Source organism: Enhydra lutris, unplaced genomic scaffold, assembly GCF_002288905.1.
Source record: "Enhydra lutris kenyoni isolate GAN:26980312 unplaced genomic scaffold, ASM228890v2 scaffoldscaffold25, whole genome shotgun sequence".
Classification (NCBI taxonomy): domain Eukaryota; kingdom Metazoa; phylum Chordata; class Mammalia; order Carnivora; family Mustelidae; genus Enhydra; species Enhydra lutris.
In genome coordinates this window covers 311,277-329,059 of record NW_019154109.1, presented here as the reverse complement: position 1 = coordinate 329,059, position 17,783 = coordinate 311,277, and the positions used below count along the sequence as shown (strand labels likewise).

General features: G+C 39.8%; 2 protein-coding genes across 2 annotated transcripts in view; both read left to right on the top strand.

The window, feature by feature from the left end:
* LOC111151098 (complement component 4 binding protein beta) lies at positions 1 to 9,583 on the top strand. The gene is made up of 6 exons (XM_022508870.1): positions 1 to 297; positions 1,256 to 1,426; positions 2,842 to 3,018; positions 7,381 to 7,474; positions 8,671 to 8,797; positions 9,365 to 9,583. The coding sequence occupies exons 1-6, from the start codon at positions 240 to 242 to the stop codon at positions 9,506 to 9,508; spliced, it is 771 nt and encodes a 256-aa protein (XP_022364578.1). The 5' UTR covers positions 1 to 239; the 3' UTR covers positions 9,509 to 9,583.
* A 4,714-nt stretch (positions 9,584 to 14,297) lies between these two features.
* The window catches only part of LOC111151046 (complement component 4 binding protein alpha), a 63,643-nt gene continuing 60,157 nt past the window's right edge, over positions 14,298 to 17,783 (top strand). The window contains exon 1 of the mRNA XM_022508768.1: positions 14,298 to 14,337. The gene's annotated coding sequence lies outside the window, so the exon portion shown is untranslated. The remainder of the gene's footprint in view (positions 14,338 to 17,783) is intronic.

The window sequence follows — 17,783 nt, the reverse complement described above, 5'->3', positions numbered from 1 at the left end:
CCCCGCTTCATGTTTTTGCAGAATCCCTCCCAGCTCTAATTTCCTCATAGCTGTTCAGATTTCCTGCTGTAGCATTTTTTTTTTTTTAAATTCTTCCAAGGGAGAGAAATCAGGACAACCTCTTCTCTAAGAGGGAGGTGGTTGGTATCCTAAGCTGTGTGAGAAGATCTGCTTTGATCCAAACCAGGTGTTGTCTGGTTTGTGTTCATTCCAGCCTGGGCCAAGCAACTGATCACAAGATGTTTTTTTGGTTTGTGTGCTATCTTGTGGTTGTGTGGCTGATTTCTGCCTCAGATGGTGCGTATGCTTAAGTCTGGTTTATAAGGCACTTGATATCAGGTCTAAGGTTTTAATGAAAATTTAATCAATGAAATGTATTTCCTTTATTGGAAAATCTCAAATTGCTTGGCCTAATGCAATGTACTCAGAGGGGCTTAGTAAAATATTTTTTTTAAACAAAATTTATTTATTTGACAAGGAGTAGGAGAGAGAGTGGGGGGGCACAGCAGAGGAAGAGGGAAAAGCAGGCTCCCCACTGAGCAGGGAGCCTGATGCGGGGCTCAATCCCAGGACCCTGGGATCATGACCTGAGCTGAAGGCAGGGGCTTAATCGGCTGAGCTACCCAGGTGCCACAAGGGCTTGGTAAATATTTAATGATGATTCTGCTTTATGACATGGGTGGTTAACAGTTAACTTTCCTTTTCTGTTCTGGGAGCAAAAAGTACCAGTTTCAAAATATTGAGAGGTCTTATCTGTTATACACTCCAGGAATATTCTTTGGAAAGGGGATTGTTTCTTTCGAGGTAGATAACTTATGGTTGAAATTTTTTTTATTTAAAAGATTTTATTTATTTATGGCTGAGTTTTAATTTAAAGATTTTATTTATTAATTTGAGAGAGAGTGAAAGCAAGAGAGATCACAGAGGGAGAGGGGGAAATAGACTCACCACTGAGAGGAGAGCCTGATGTGGGGATCCATCCCAGGATCCTGGGATTATGACCTGACATAATCCCAGATTATGACAGTCGCTTAACTAACTGAGCCACCCAGGCGCCTCACTTATGGCTGAATTTGAGTGAATCCAGTTACCCTTTTGAAAACAAAACTTTGGGAATTATTGGGAGGGGAGGGAAGTGGATGGACATAGACATGGAAGAGTATCCATAATCCAGCAAAAAGACACTTGGATGGTGGTCTAACAAGCCTTCCTCATGGCACATGACATGTCAGGTGAATCTTTTTCCTTCCAACAGAGAGCTGTCCAGAACTTCCCTCAGTGGAAAATGGCATAATTGTTATAAAGGAGGTAGAAGGACAAATTCTGGGGACCTGCCTTTGTATCAAGGGCTACCACCTGGTAGGAGAGAAAAACTTATTTTGCAATGCCTCTGTGGAGTGGAATGCTCCTGTTCCCACATGTCACCGTAAGTTTGATTTTCCTGTTTCTTTGTATATCTTGTCATCCTACTGGATTCTTTCACATCCTACTTCCTGTTGGCCATGTTCAAACTGTATAAGAAAAGAATTCTCGGGGCACTTGGGGGGCGCAGTGTGTTAAAGCCTCTGCCTTCCGCTCAGGTCGTGATCCCAGGGTGCTGGTATCGAGCCCTGCATCGGCTCTTTGCTCAGTCCCTCTCCCTCTGCAACTCCCTCTGCAACTCCCCCTGCTTGTGCTTGTGCGCTCTCTCTTTCTCTCTCTCTCTCTCACTGTGTCAAATAAGTAAATAAAATCCTTAAAAAAAAAAAAGAAAGAGAAAATCCTCAATTTCTATGAATTCATTTTTAAAGCACTTGGGTGGAACTTCTCTTAGAAGTTACAGGATCGGCTCTTGCTCAGTACTGATTCCATTAATTGATTAATTGATTGAATTAATAGACACAATCAACCCTGCAGGAAGAAAAGAATTTCTTCCATGTATTAAAACTACCTTTTTTGGGCTACAATTTGTTTAATACTATACTCCTTTAAAATTTTTATGTTATAAAAAAATCTAAACATATACAAAAGAGAGAAGATTAAAATCAACTCATACATACTTACCACTTATCTTCCACAATTACCCACATATAACTAATCTTCTGTCTTCTACAGTTCTGCTTTGCATTATTATTATTTTGAAGTAAATAATATTTTGAAGTAAATATGTATTTTATCCATTATATAACTTTTGAACTGGGAAAAATTTATGTTCTCAACGTACAAATGTGGTAACTGAGGTCCAAGTGACTTGCTCAACTTCACAACACTCATTTGTGGTGTCTGTAGAGACAGAGAATCACTAGTTAATATCCTTGTAATTACTACTATTTTTAGGACTAGCTCGGTTTGTTCTCCAGACCAATATGTTTGTCCTTTATTTATATGACCAAAGTCATCTCTCTCTGCATTTTCTCCTGGGTTTTTTGTTTGTTTGTTTTTGTTTTTGTTTTTTTAACCTGAGAAAAGCAAAATGAAACAAAGTAAAACATGACGAGTGATGTGTACCTTTGGCTGGATGGAAGGAAGGGAACCCTTGCCTCAAACATAGAGTGAAGAGTTTTCAGCAGGGCTTGACAGGAGGATAAACACACTATTGATCATTTCCAGTTCTATGCTTAATTACTTCTCATAAGTTCAAGTGCCAGCTCTCACCCTTGTGCATGACCAAGACTTTTCTTGCCACTCTCAGGCCAACTGGCTCTTTTCACATCCAGTGTCGGTAGGGTTTGGTCCTATGTACTAGTGCAGTTTGCAGTCCCTATTAAAAAGCTCTGCTTTAGTTCTGATTTCTCAGCAAAGCCTGAGAAATTCTTGCTTTTGCAGGTGTCCTTTCAGATCACTTCCCCTTTTCTTCTTCAGTGGGCCACTGTCCTGACCCTGTGCTGGTGAATGGCGAACCCAGTTCCCTGGGTCCTGTCAACGTGAATGACAAAATCACTTTTAAGTGCAATGAGGACTACATTCTTAAGGGCAGCAATTGGAGTCAGTGCCTGGACAACCACACCTGGATGCCTCCCTTGCCTGTCTGCAAAAGCAGTAAGTAGGAGAGAAATAAGTGTAAATCCAAAGACACCGAGCAGATAACCTCATTTTCCATGTCTGGAAAGCTTTGGGAGCTAGGAAGCAGCCAAGAAACAAGTAGGGCTCACAGAGCCAAGCCTCACCTTGAATGATGTGGTCCAGTGAAACAAACAACGTCAAACAATAAACCCTCCCCCCCCCACACCTTTAAATTAGGATTCCTGTCCTACTAAGTCCAACATGGGATAGTTTGGGGCATCTGACATTTAAAAAAAAAATTCATGATAATGACTTAAAGTTCTTATTTGAAGAATACACAAAAACAGGGGGCAAGGACAGTAACTTATCCACTGCCAAATTACACAAAATAAGAGTGGAAAGAAATTACCTCCTTCTAACAGTAATTCACGACTCTCAGAGAGACTTAGTTGGATGTGTGTGTTGTTTGCTTCATGACTTTTACGTTTATGCAGACATTTTAAATAAAAGCATACACACATATCGACACATGTATATACATACAAAAAATGGGAATTTATGTATTTTTAATTGCTTATTTTTGGTGTAACATTACACATGGAAATCTAGTTCAGATCAGTATATGTGGCTCTATCTCCTGCTTTTATTTTTTTTCTATCTCCTGCTTTTAAATAATAATGTGGATGTGCCATAATTTATTCCACATCTCTGTGTTGATGAACATTTATTCTATTTCTGTATTTTTGCTATTATAATTCTGCAGTAAATGTTATATAAATGTATACACATACATATATTTTTGTGCCTATGCTATTATTTCTTTAGTCTGGATTCCTAGAATGATTGGTGGGTCACAGGATATATTTATTTGTCAAATATACTTAGAGGATGCAAGAAATTCTACTAAAAATGTTATTCTTGGACACTAAATAATATTGAAAAATCAATAGTATTACTTTCTAATAATTATGAGATGAATACTGAAATGTAAAATAATTTCACTCATGAGACCTATATGAAAATTTACTGAAGGACATAAAATAATACTTAAATAAAAGAAAAGATATGCCATGACCCTGGATGGATGGACTGGAATTACAATGTAACTCTGAGCAGAATTTTAAATTTAAAAATATAAAACAAAAAATTAAGTTTATTTGGAAAGGTACATATCTAACATTAAAGATTTATTTAGTGAAAGACTTAACTTTTTAGAGCACTTCTAGTTTTATAATAAAAGTGAAGGAAAGGCACAGAGATTTTCCATATACTCCCCACCCCCACACATGCACATTATCAACACCATTCGCCAAATCCATAGTTACCTAAGTATTCACTCTTGGTGTTGTACATTCAGTGGGTCTGGACGTATGCCTAATGGCATATAGCTACCATTATAATATCATACAGAGTGTTTTTGCTGCCCTAAAAATCCTCTGTGTTCCATTTATTCATCTCTCTACCTTCCCTACCTCTCAACCACTGACCTTTTTAATTATAATAATGTTCAATTAGCCAGCATTTGGTACATCATTAGTTTTTGATGTAATGTTCAACGGTTCATTAGTTGTGTATGAAACCCAGTGCTCATCACCCCATGTGCCCTCCTTAATATCTGTCACCTGGTGAGTTCTGAAGGACATCTTGGCTGCTTCCAAAGTTTGGCAATTATGGATAAAGCTGCTATACGTATCAGGTGCCAGTTTTTGTGGGGGCATAAGTTTTCAACACCTTTGGATAAATTCCAAAGAGTGCAGTTGTTGGATCTTAAGATATTTAGCTTTGTGAGAAACCGTCATACTGCCTTCCAGAGTGGTTATGTCATCGTGCTTTCCCACCAGCAATGGAGGAGGAGTCTTGTTGCTCCACATCCTCATCGGCATTTGGTGTCATCAGTGTTCCAGATTTCAGCCATTCCCATAGCGTGTAGTGGTGTCTCATCGTTGTTTTAATTTACATTTCTTGATGCTGTACACTCATTTTCCATCTGTATGTATCGTCTTTGGTGAGGTGTCTGTTAAGGTCTTTGGCCCGTTTTTTAATCAGATGGTTTTCTTCTTGTTGAGTTTTAAGAGTTCTTTGTATACTTTGGATAACAGTCCTTTATAAGATTTGTCTTCTGCAAATATTTTCTCCCAGCCTATGGCTGGTCATCTCATTCTCTTCATATGTCCTTCCTAGCAGAGAAGTTTAATTTTAATGAATTCCAGTTGATTAACTGTTTCATGGATGGTGACTTTACAGCTGTATCTAAAAAGTTGTCCCTCCCTATACCCAAGGTTGTCTAGGTTTTCTCCTACATTACCTTCTAGGTGTTTCATAGTTTTGTATTTTACATTCAAGCCTATGATCCATTTTGAGTTAATTTTTGTGAAGGATATAGTAGATAGACAGTTTAAAAACATGAACTATAGTTAGCCTCTTTTAGGGAGTTTGTAGTTAATTAAAACATGCATATATAGGACACACAGTTAAATTACATGCACATACCATCAACATTAGCTTGAACAAGTTTAAAGTATTTATTTCCACCAGCCTTTTCTGTTTTACTCTTTAAATTCAATACTTCCTATCCTTGCTCAGAAATGTAGAATCTCTGTCTTTTTGCCTCAGTTCATTGCTCAATTTTAGGGGATGCTCCTGAGGTTCCTGATTAAAGCAGATTTTTTTCTGTTTAGAAGAAAGATCTATATCATCTCCTTCAGTTCAAAACTGTATGCTTAAAAGTCACCAGAAAAGCTGTATAAACTGGAGATCCTTAATCAATTCATTAAAATTCTTTTTCCTTTCCTCTATACAGCTTTTGAACTCAGTTTTTGATCTTTTTGTTTAATTCAATTAATTAACATATATGTATTGTTTCAGGGGTACAGGTCTGTGATTCGTCAGTTTTATATAATACCCAGTGCTCATTACAACACATATCCTCCCCAGTGTCCATCACCCATTTACCCCATTTACCCCCTCCCCCCCAACGCCCTCCCATCCAGGAACCCTCAATTTGTTTCCTATGATTAAGAGTCTCTTATGGTTTGTCTCCCTCTCTGGTTTTGTCTTGTTCTATTTTTTCTCTCTTCCCTTATGATCCTATTTTGTTTCTTAAATTCTACATATCAGTGAGATCATATGAAAATTGTCTTTCTCTGATTGACTTATTTCACTTAGCGTAATACCCTCTAGTTCCATCCCTGTAGTTGCAAATGGCAAGATTTCATTTTTTTAGATGGCTGTGTAATATTCTGTTGTATATATATATATATATCACATCTTCATTATCCATTCATCTGTCAATGGACATCTGGGTTCTTTAAAAGTTATTAACTGCTTGAAGAAAACATTTGTGTTGTAGAAAAATACAAAGAAAACATTTAATTATCTACAAACCTACTACTCAGAAATAACAGAATACTTTGATATGTAATCTTCAGGGTTTTTTTCTGTTCATATATGATTATGCATGAGTGTGTTTTACAAAAATAGTATTATATGCTGCTGTTATAATTACATTTATTAGTATGATTTTATTTATTTATTTGACAGAGAGAAAGAGATCACAAGTAGGCAGAGAGGCAGGCAGAGAGAGATGGGGGGGAGCAGGCTCCCTGCTCAGCATTGATGCGGGGCTCAATCCCAGGACTCTGGGTCATGACCTGAGCTGAAGGCAGAGGCTTAACCCACTGAGCCACCCAGGTGCCCCCTAATACATGTTCTTTTATGCTTGCTGGTTTTGCTCAACTATTTGTTTTGAAGGTATTTATGTTTCCATAAGTATTCACCTACATAATCATTCTTAACTTACCCTTTACTCCTGATCCCTGTGTTTAGACTCAATGTCAGAGCTCAAAGGGACTTTGGAGATAATATTATTTAAGCTGCTCATCTTATAACTTAGAAGAAAGCCAAGAAGGATGAAATAATGGTTAGTGGAAGAGCCAGAACTGAAATTCACAACATCTACTACTTTGTCCATCTCTCTTTATAGACTCCTCTTGTTTGCTCCCCACTGTATTCTCCCTGTTTCTAAAGCTCTCATATTGCATAATTCTGTCCCACGAGAATGCTAGGGTCCTTTTGAACTCAGACCATTTATCTCCTGTCTCAGGGAGTTACTTCTCCTACGTCTACCTCTGGTTTAATTTTTTGATTCTTGTCCCCTGACAATCTCTGCAACGTAAACTTCCTTTCCTCAAGCTCATGCCAATCAGAAAGCTCTCTCAAACTGTTAATGACTCAGAGGATAAGCAAGGGGAGGGGATCTTTCCCATGGATAAATACGATTTGACCAGAAGGAAATGAACGGAGAAAGTGTCCCCAGATCCCACATGGATGGTTATACTTAGAGGGTGCTGTTAATTGAGTACAGCTCATAACTGTCACTCTTGTACTCTTGTTTCTCAGGAGACTGTGGCCCTCCTGGGAATCCAGCTCATGGCTATTTTGAAGGAAGAGATTTCAACTCAGGATCTACCATTACTTATCACTGTGAAGACAAGTAAGTATCTGCAGCAGCCGTTCAAATGCAAGAACTTGCGCATTGACCCATAGCATTGTTTTGGGGAATGACCCAGTCCATCTCACCTAATGCCCCTATGTCCTGCTGCCTCAGCAATCTGAGCTCATTCTGATTTTCAGAGCTGCTTTAGCTCACTACCAGCTCTCCCCAAGCTCTAGAAGATAGACTGATCCCCTTATTTATCCTAGAGAAGATATTTAAAATGTATGGTTTTCTAAAGAACCTTGGAATAAAAGCTCAAAGAAATATAGACTATATGGAACTGCAGAAAGAGAATGATTTATTATTCCAGCCTGCCCCCCAACAGATTTGTATATATATATATTTGAGTATATATATTCCTTAAAAAAAAAAAAAAAGAAAGAAAGTAAAAGAAGGAGGATGATTTAATACATCCTAATTGAAGTCGAACCTTAATTTAGACTACCTAATCACCCACCTTACAGATCTACTCTTTCCTTGGCTTCATTCAGTCTTCCTACCTCAGGGTCATGTCTCCACATTAGCATTTCAGTCTCGTTATATACTTCTAGTGGACTTTGCAGTCAACTCTCGTGTTTTTCTGATTAAAAGCTGTAGCTCCTTTGTAAGATTTATTTGAGGGTTATCTCTAGCTTTCCACTCCTCTTTAGAGGGTCGAGGGCAGATGCTTTTTTAAATTATTGAATGATGACGTGCTTCCTCCCTCTCCCTCCCCACCCAACAACTGTGTAAACACACATATTTAGAATTTCTCACTTCTCCATGTTTTATAGGTTGCATTGTCACTTGGATCCTCTCTACCCCCAAGGAGAATGGTTTTAGTTGATTACTGTTTGGTAATACTGAAATCACTTAGCATGCATTAAGGCTCAAGGAAGTGGATTCTATCACAGTAGGAAATACTGAAATACAACTATACAGAACCAGCGTTGGTTGCCCAGTTTAGAAAGTGTTATTGTCATTCTTTTTTTTTTTTAATTTTATTTATTTATTTGACAGACAGAGATCACAAGTAGGCAGAGAGACAGGCAGAGAGAGGGGGGAAGCAGACTCTCTGCCAAGCAGAGAGCCTGATGTAGGGATGTAGGAATCGATCCCAGGACCCTGGAATCATGACCTGAGCCGAAGGCAGAGGCCTTAACCCACTGAGCCACCCAGGCATCCCTATTGTTGCCATTCTGACTTCTGTTCAGGTACCACTTAGTGGGCACGCGGAACCAACAGTGCGTTGATGGGGAGTGGAGCAGTGCACTTCCCATCTGTGAATTGATCCAGGAAGCTCCCAAGCCAATTCCACGGACTGCGTTTGAGAAGGCACTTGTAAGTAGTAGGCTGTTGTCTGTCTTCACAGTGGTATCTCCAGGGCCTGGCATCACTCCTGGTGCATGCTCAGTCGATATCTGAAGGGTTGTTACAAGGGGGCTCATAAACTGTTAACTCACATACCTGAGTTCTTTTTTTTACATACCTGAGTTTTTACATACCTGAGTTCTCATTCACCACCATCATCACCAACACCTCATGAGGGCTTGTTGGTAGAAGTTAAGGACTTGTAGACTTTATAGAGCAAGCTTTCTAAGCTCGTGTCTTAGACTTACACATATTGCTGTGAAAAGTCTCTGAAATTCTTCTAGATTCCAAAAACCATGGATCAGGTCATTTTCATTGAGATCCCTCTTTTCGTTTATATTTATTGCTGAGATAATAATAAGTATATAAAAGCCAGAAGATTTAAAGGATTTATCATGTTGAAGACCCAGATTTGTATTTAAGCTGGCCAGGTTCTCAGCCCCCAGTCAGGGACCTAAGCACTACTCATTAGCTTCAGACGATACAGCTGGATCTTAGTTCTTAGGTTATAACTTAATTTTTTTTTCTTTTCTTCAGTTTGCCTTTCAGGAAAATAAAGAACTTTGCAAAGCCATAGAGAACTTTGTGCAAACACTGAAGGAAAATGACTTAACAATGGAGGAACTGAAATACTCTCTGGAAAAAAAGAAAGCTGAGTTAGAGGCAAAAATGTTGTCCTGACGTTGTAACTGAGCAGACTGGGTAATCTGGGTAATAGAAATGCACCTAGGAATAAATTTTCTCTTGGTTCTAAAACTAGTTTTGGAGTTTTCTCTCATTAGACTGAAACTCAACTTCACAGAAATCAGCTGTAGTTGCATAAACCACCGTGTGTGTGTGTGTGTGTGTGTGTGTGTGTGTGTGTGTGTGTGTGTTTCTCAGAATGTGGAAACACCAAGTGTGGCCATTGTCTGTTTAAGACCAGAATTAGCACATCAATGGGGAGTGGAGGGTCTAATTTCCTGTCTGTAAGGAGAATGGGAAGCTCAGAGCTCAGCTAAGGATATGCCTCATATTTTAATGAGAGATCAATGGTGAGGCAAAACATCCTCAAATTAACCAAGACCTATGAAGCAAAAATTAACCTCTCATTTTGAGAAAATAGGTTCACAACAGTTACATCCTTGAAATGACCTGTTGAGACAAAAATAGAATTAGGACTTAAACTCTCTTTGAGTTTCCCCTATATCTTGTTTATGAAACCCAAATTTCTAAATCTTCCTCAGTAATATTGCTTACCACCTCTGGATGAAACCTATTCCTGCCTGGTAAATTTGAGATGGTAAAATATAAGTGAATATATTTTCTTTTTAGAGGGCAGAAGAAGCCAGAATCCTGAGGTAGGATAGGTTTTCCTATCATGATGTCATACTGAGACGATATGACAAACTTCTGTGTCTCACTCTGACCCCTACCAAAAGACATAGGAAATCTGGATGAAATACAAACAAAATACAAAAGAGAGCTTGAAATAATGGAATGTCCCTAGATGAAATTATGAAGGAGAATAGAAATAGGAATAAGAAACTCTCAAGTAACCCACATTCTATTAATAGACACAGGACAGGTATACGTACATCATTAATTCAGAGCAGTTAGAACGAAATAACTTTCACAGAACAGTGAGCTGGGGAGTTCAGCTTCAAGAAGGAGACCATCTGTCTGGAAGAGGAGGAGGCAGGAAAATCATTAAAAAAAGTCACAGTTCTTGGGCTTTTAAAAATGAGTAGGATTGAGAGACAAAGTTTAAAGAAGATGTTTGTTGCAAGTGGAAAGATTTGAGAAATGTAGTAAGAGCATCATAAAGAGCCATAAGCTTTTGAACTAAGTAAATCCACTCCTCAGCTTCATCTAACTTGAGCAAAATGATTTCTAATTTGAAGCTATTCATTCTACTATTGTATATATTGTCCATACTGGGGAGACCTTGTGAACATTTGAAATGTCCAATCTTAGGAATGTTTTTAGTAAATTATGGCCCATCAAATGTAATGCAACCTCTTATTGTAATTATCAACAGAAAATCCTAAAAATATAATCCTAAGTACAAGTAGAATACAGAATAATAAGAACTTATGATCGCATTTCTGTAAAACCTTTCTTCTTGTAGAGGAGGACGAGGCAGTAACAGGCACAGAGGAAAACAGGCATCTTAAGATGGTGAAACTCCAGGTGTTTATTCTCTTAAAGTTCTTTAAATTTTTTTTTAAGATTTTACTTATTTATTTGAGAGAGAGAGAAAGAGAGCATATGAGCAGGGGCAGAGGAGAGGGAGAAGTCGACTCCTCTGCTGAGCAGGGAACCTGATGTGGGGCTCGATCCCAGGGCCCTGGGATCATGACTTGAATGGAAGGCAGATGCTTAACCAACTGAGCCACCCAATTTCTCCAAGTCCTTTAATGTTTTAAATTGAGTTTTTAATAGTAAGTTTTAAAAAACGTGTTGTGCAGAGAGGCAGGAAAGATGAAGCCTGCTTAGGGAATGGCAGATGGCCTGGTTTGACCGGATAAAGCATGGGAAGTGACGAGAGAGAAATGTAGACAGATACATTAAAGCCAGTTGGTGGAGCCTTTTAAAGGGCATATTAGAGAATTTAAACTTTATTTGGTAAACAGTGAGTGGAGATCAAGAAAAGAAGTGAAAATGACAGAACACAGATTTTGCTCACAACAGTGTGTAGTATGGGTAGAAGTAGGGAAGAATAGAGAAAAAGAAACCATATAAGAGCTATTGCAGTAGTCCATGTAGGAGACAATGATGACTGGAATTGGATGATGGCAGCAGAAACAGAGAAAAAGAATATCAGACACAAGAGACTTGGGAAAATAAAATAAAAACAATTTATCAACTCATTGAACATTGGAGGATGAGGGAGAGGAAGGGTTTAAAGGTGAGTTTGAAATTCCATTCCTGGCAGCCTGGATTATTGTAGGGGTCAGAAGGTGAAGCTTCTGCGCAGAAAACGAGAAGTTCCCCTTTGGATGTGTGGCATGTAATGTACTTGTAGGATGTCTGATGGGCAACAAAAAACATTAAGTCTGCATTTCGGAGAGTAATCAGAGATAATGAGGTGGTTATGGAGCGGTTTTCTTATAAGGAATAGTTAAGGCCATGAGAGTGGTTATGATAATTTTAAGGATAATGAAGAGAAAAATTTTTGAAAAGAGGAATCTGGGACCTATCTATAGGAATGGATGAGAAAGAATAAGAAGAGATAAGAACAACTAAGAAAGAGCATTTCATGAAAGAGAGGAATCAGAGAAGTTCGGGGTAATGGAAGCCAAAGGAGAGGGGTTTCAGAAAGGAGATCATCGGCAGTGTTTGGGGCTGCCGAGAAATCACGTGATGAGTTCAAGAAATCTTGGATTTGGAGATAAGACCTGGCCTGAAAGAGGTGTGTCCCTAAGGGAGGAAGAAGCCAGACTGGAAGGCCATGATAGGAGCGGCTGGGAGGGTTTAATGAGAAACAGTAGGCAGGAAACCTAAGAAGTTAAACATCTTAGAACAGAAGTGGAATTTGAGGTTTTGGCAAGGTTTGGGGAACACTTCAGGATGAAAGATGCATTGAAAATAAGAAAACAAACAGATCTCTTCTGAAGGCAAGAGCGACTAGAAGAGGGGTGCCCCGGTGGTTCAATCAGTTACTGCCACTTCCTGAGGGTGCAGGAGAGAAGAATGAGGCACCAACAAGTCTGCTGTAAGACAGAGGGAGCAGAGGTCAACAGTAGAGAAGACTGTCGCCCAAACAACTCCTTAGTCTCATATTTATTGGAAAGTAGATAACAACCAACAAAGAAGCCGAACTAGGTTACACATTGACCATGAGTCTTGTAGATACGTGAGAAGAAAGGCCAAATATGTCTGGTCACATAGGACGTAACTTAGAGTTGAACAAGCCCATTCAAAGGGATGGTTTGATTAACTGCTGGTGATCTCTGGAGAAGGGGAGTTGACAGAGAAATGAAGCAGGCAGCGTTCCACCCTGAGCGGGCCAGGCATTCCCAGCTGCTCAGCTTTAAGGACACATATCATCCTCTCCCCCAGAGACCTGTTGTTAGTACATGTTTTTCTTAAGGCTCTATTTAAGCATGCCTGGTGACCAGTATAATTTCTCATGGGTTATATTTTAAGCAGTATGTTCTTCTCAAGGATGGTTACAAGTTAAGGGTCTGCCTTGGGCTCAGGTCATGATCCCAGGGTCCTGCTCAGCGGGGTGTCTACTTCTTCTCCCACTGCCCCTCCTCCCACTCATGCACGTGCTCTCTCTCTATCTCTCTCTCTCTCTCAAACAAATAAAATCTTTAAAAAAAAGAGTGGCTAAGAGAGAAAATGTGAGGTGGATAGAAGCTGCTGTAGAATGATTGTTTAGTGGGAGTAGGAGGCAAGGTCACTTGCTGAGAAGAAGCCCTTTCAGTGACCTAGAGAGAAAAATTTGCAACAGTCACTATGGAAAGTAAAGAAAAGCCCTCCAATAGATGGAGAAATGGTATTTTGAAGACAAAACTTTAAAGGTGGTGTTTCCTTCAACTTAGCTCTTAAGACTTGGCACAATTCAGAATCCTCCTCTACATTCATTCTTGTCAAATTGGCAAATCAGTCTCACCTTTTGATTTGGCTCATGTTTTCTTTACCTCTTATAGCCTTCTCATTTTCATCTACTCATTTTTCCACTTTTCATTCAGAGGAAATGAAATCCCGATTCTCTGTCAAAGCCTCTGTGGTGTTTCAACACCACTCTTTTCTGAGACCTTTATGAGACTTTTGGTGTTTATGACAGAAAAAGTGAAATTTTCAGGAAAAACTGCCCTTTAATAGCTGTGTCCCATCAGTTAACATGTATCGAGTATGGATTATGTTCCAGGCAACTGGGCCCATAGCAGGAAGTCAATAAACTTGTTAAATTCCCCACCACTGTACTGTCTTGGGGTGGAATGAAGACCAGCACAGGGAAAAGTCACCAGTCAGGGAGCTCCAGGAAGGCCTGCTGGACCTAACATCCTAGAAAGTGCGTCAAGGTGGGCCTAGTCTCAACCCTACAGTATCCAAGTTTTCTAGGCTACGTGGATTGCGTCGTACAGGTCTGTTTTGAATTTAGGAAAAGAAAAAAAGAATTCTGGCATCAAATTCATACTACCATTCCACTTAGGGGAAACGGTTGGCAGAGAAGAGAAAAAACGATTGCAACATGTTATCAGGAAGCAGGGTTAGTGCCCAGGAAGGGGATTAGGTAAATACCAGTGCTTTATTTCCATTGTTAATCATTCACTGGGCCAATAAAAAGTTTCTGCCCATCCATTAGAACTTAGCCCATCTGTGACCAGCCAGCCACATGGCTGGAATTCAGGGACTTCTTGGTGGTGCAATGACTAGCTAGCTTCAGGGTACTCTGGGAAACTCTCATCTGGAGAAGAACTGAAACTATTACAGATCCAGACAGTTTTTTTCCCCCTTGAGAAACGACCCAAGGGACCACGATTGAGTCTTCTATTTCTTCCTCAGCTACCTGCCAGGTCAGTGGGTTATTTGGGGTGCCTTGGGGAAAAGGCTGGTGGTTTGGCCCTTTAAGGAGGGGAAGAAAGACAAAACCCTGGGGGTATTTTCAGCAGAAATCTTTTCAGGAGTCCTGCATTAGGGTGTTGTATAATTTGAAAAGTATTTTTAGTCCTTCTAAGCCTCAATTTTTTGTTATAAATGGGCGAATAATAATGCATACAAATAAACTGAAGCAGAAAGGAAGTAGAAGGTCACTCTTGTTATTGTATCTAAAAGTCGGGTGTGTTGGTTCAATGATTCCTTACCATCTCTCCACACAGAGGAGTTGAGGCAGGAGGTAAATCAGAATGTCCAAAGGGGTTTGCAGAGGACCCGGTTTTTATAGTCTGCATCCTAAAAATTGATACAGGGCCCTTTGGAGATTTTATTAACCCCTCCCCATCTTCTCCACCATCCACAGCCAAGATCTTTTGATTTGATAATAAGAAGGATGTTCGTCAGCCTCCAGTTACTTTCTGAATCTAGAAGCCTTGACTGTTCTCATCTTCTTTTTCTTCCCCACTTTTCTGAATCTGACAACATTGATTACCCTTCCTTCTGGAAATTTCCTTCTTCCTTGGTGAGGCAGGACACAGTACTATTGTTCTTATTTCAACTCCTCAGCCACTCTTAGCTGAGTCCTGTTCTATCCCTGAAATAGAGTAGTACAGAGAGAATGAATGACAGAGCATCCAGAATGAGCAGAAGCATCAGGGGAGGTTTGAATTAAGTGTAGTGATACACTTGGATATAATAGGAGTACGCAAGGAAGACGCTGATAGATACAGAGATTTTAGGAAGGAGGTGAAAGTGTGGAAGCAAGTTCTTTCTGGAATCTGAAAGCGATGTGATTGAGTGTGTAGCTGCAAGAAAGGAGTTGAGACTGGAGAAGAATATTACCCTTTCAAGAGGCATGCAAGCAGAGTTTAGACAAAATAAATACATGGACTTAAAAAGTAATCTCTAATGGAAGGAGAAATTTGGGGGCTGAGAATTCTCCCAGCACCTCTCAAATTGTACTGCACTGTGCATGCCAACAGTATTTACGTTCAGAGACCCGTCACCAATTCAAGACCATAGCTCTTGAATTGGTCTCACCTCTATAGGAATTTAAAAGGTGACAATGTCATTGAAATATGAGGGCATTTACTAGGGAAGTCTTAGTTTTTTTAGTGGGGAGCTAATAGCATTCTAGATTTTATAGGGAATGGAAAGATGATCTAAGTTTACTGTCATCATTTGAGAGAATGAGAACCTGAGACCCAAGGAGCTCACATGGCTTCTTCAAGATCATAGAATTGGACTGTAGTGAAATGGGGCTCAAATTTGGGTCTTCTTAATCCAAAAGTCCTAGCCACCATCCTAATCCTCTGTAGTCTGCTGAATCCTGTGCAGGTTCTGCTGGGGGACCACAAGGAGTAGTGATGGTGAACTCCAGATGCTCCCCAGGTGTCACCGAGCCACCACATAGCCTGAGAATTAGGGAGGGAAGTGGGATCACTGCATCATTGATCTCGTCTACATTAATGAAGCACTTCACAGACATTATTCCATTTGGTCCTCAGGAAGGCAGTTAGTCATTCGCACTCTGAAGATAAAACTATATTGAGTTTTACTTATTTCTCATTTATTGGGTAACTGTTACACACCAGTTACAGTATCAGGTCAGCACTAGGAAGTTGAATAAACATCTTCGTCTTCAAGTGTCCACAGTCTGTTTTAGGAGGCAAACGTGAGCAGAAAATATACCATTACAATTAAGGCCTCAGCAAAATACTAGGGGAGCTTAGAAGAGGCTGATATTTCTCAGTGGAGTTGGACAATTCTTCATTAAGGAGGTCATATTTGATCTGGACAGTGAATCAAGAGAAGGTTGGAGGTAAAAGCATCTGTCACAAGAGATATTATGTGCAAATTCTTGCAAGTGTTTAAAAAAAAAAAATCCAGAATGGGGCGCCTGGATGGCTCAGTTGGTTGTGTCTGCTTTCAGCTCAGGTCATGATCCCTGGGTCTTGGGCTCACTGCTCTACAGGGAGTCTGTTTATCCCTCTTCCTCAGACCCTCCCTACCACTCTTGTGCACACTCTCTTCTTTCTCTCTCTCTCTCTTTGTCAAATAAATAAATCTTAAAAAAAAAAATCCAGGATGTATTTTGAAAACCTCCATGAAGTTGAACTACAGTGTTTTAAGTTTGTAGAAGCAGAGGGAGGGTTGGGAGAGGTAAGGAAATCTAGCAAATTTGGAACCATTGGAATTTTTAAGTAAATTCCTTTTTAGGAATATGACAGTGTCATATTAGAAGCAGGCTTATGGATGTATAAAGGCGTTTTAGTACTCTAGGGTGGGTGAAGGGAATTATGAGAACATAAACCCAGACTATGGAAGTGAGATGGAGGAGTGAGCGACAGATTCCAGTGTTGCGGTGGCAATGTGACAGGACTCAGAGACTGAATATGGGAGGGGGCAAGAGAGAGTAGGCTAGGATGACTGAAGTTTCTAGTCTGGACGGCTGGATAGAGATGATTACCTGAGCTGAGACAGAAAACATAGAGGTCAAGGGTGTTGGAGCGAAGATAGTGGGTTTCATTTGGGATATGTTGGATTCAAGGTGCGGGGGAGATACAAAGGAAGCGGTTGGAAAACTGATCTGAACTTTGGGAACTATACCTTACACTTGGAAAAAAAAAAGGATTTTTGCTTAAATAAGAAATCTAACCATCGGTTGCCAAGGGCTTGAGGGTAGCGGAAATAGGGAGAGCTTCGTAAAAGTATATAAATTTTTATCTGTAAGATGAAGAAGTTCCAAGGATCTAATGTAGAACATGGTGACTATATTGGTAACACTGTACTGTATAATTAAAATTTGCTAAGAGAGTAGATAAGTCTTCTCACCAAGAAGAAAAGGATAAATATGTGAGCTAATGATGTGTTCATCAACAAGATGGGTGGTGGGGGACGGGGCAGTCCTTTCACAAAGAGTACCTATGTAAATCACCATGATATACACTTTAAATATCTTACAATTCAGTCACTTACACCTCAATAAAGCTGATATTAAAAAAAGAAAAAGAGCGTGCCTGGGTGGCTCTGTTGGTTAAACGACTGCGTTCAGCTCAGGTCATGATCACGGGATCCTGGGATCCAGTTCCGCATCAGGCTCCCTGCTCAGCAGGGAGCCTGCTTCTCCCTCTCCCTCTGCCCCTACCCCTGTTTGTACTCTCCCTCTCTCTTGTTCTCTGTCAAATAAATAAAAAAAAATAAAATCTTAAAAAAAAACAAAAACAAAAAAGAAATCTAACAGGGGTGACTCAGTTCGTTAAGCATCCAACTCCTGATTTCTGCTCAGGTCATGATCTCACTGTCATGGGATTGAGCCCTGAGTCGAATCTGCTTGAGTTTCTCTTTCTCCCTCTCCTTCTGCTCC

Excerpts from the sequence above, each read along its gene's own strand:
- LOC111151098 (XM_022508870.1), top strand. The coding sequence starts at position 240 with ATGTTTTTTTGGTTTGTGTGCTATCTTGTGGTTGTGTGGCTGATTTCT. Across the intron at positions 1,427-2,841 it reads TCCTGTTCCCACATGTCACC|TGGGCCACTGTCCTGACCCT; the intron begins GTAAGTTTGATT and ends TTTCTTCTTCAG. Across the intron at positions 8,798-9,364 it reads CTGCGTTTGAGAAGGCACTT|TTTGCCTTTCAGGAAAATAA; the intron begins GTAAGTAGTAGG and ends TCTTTTCTTCAG.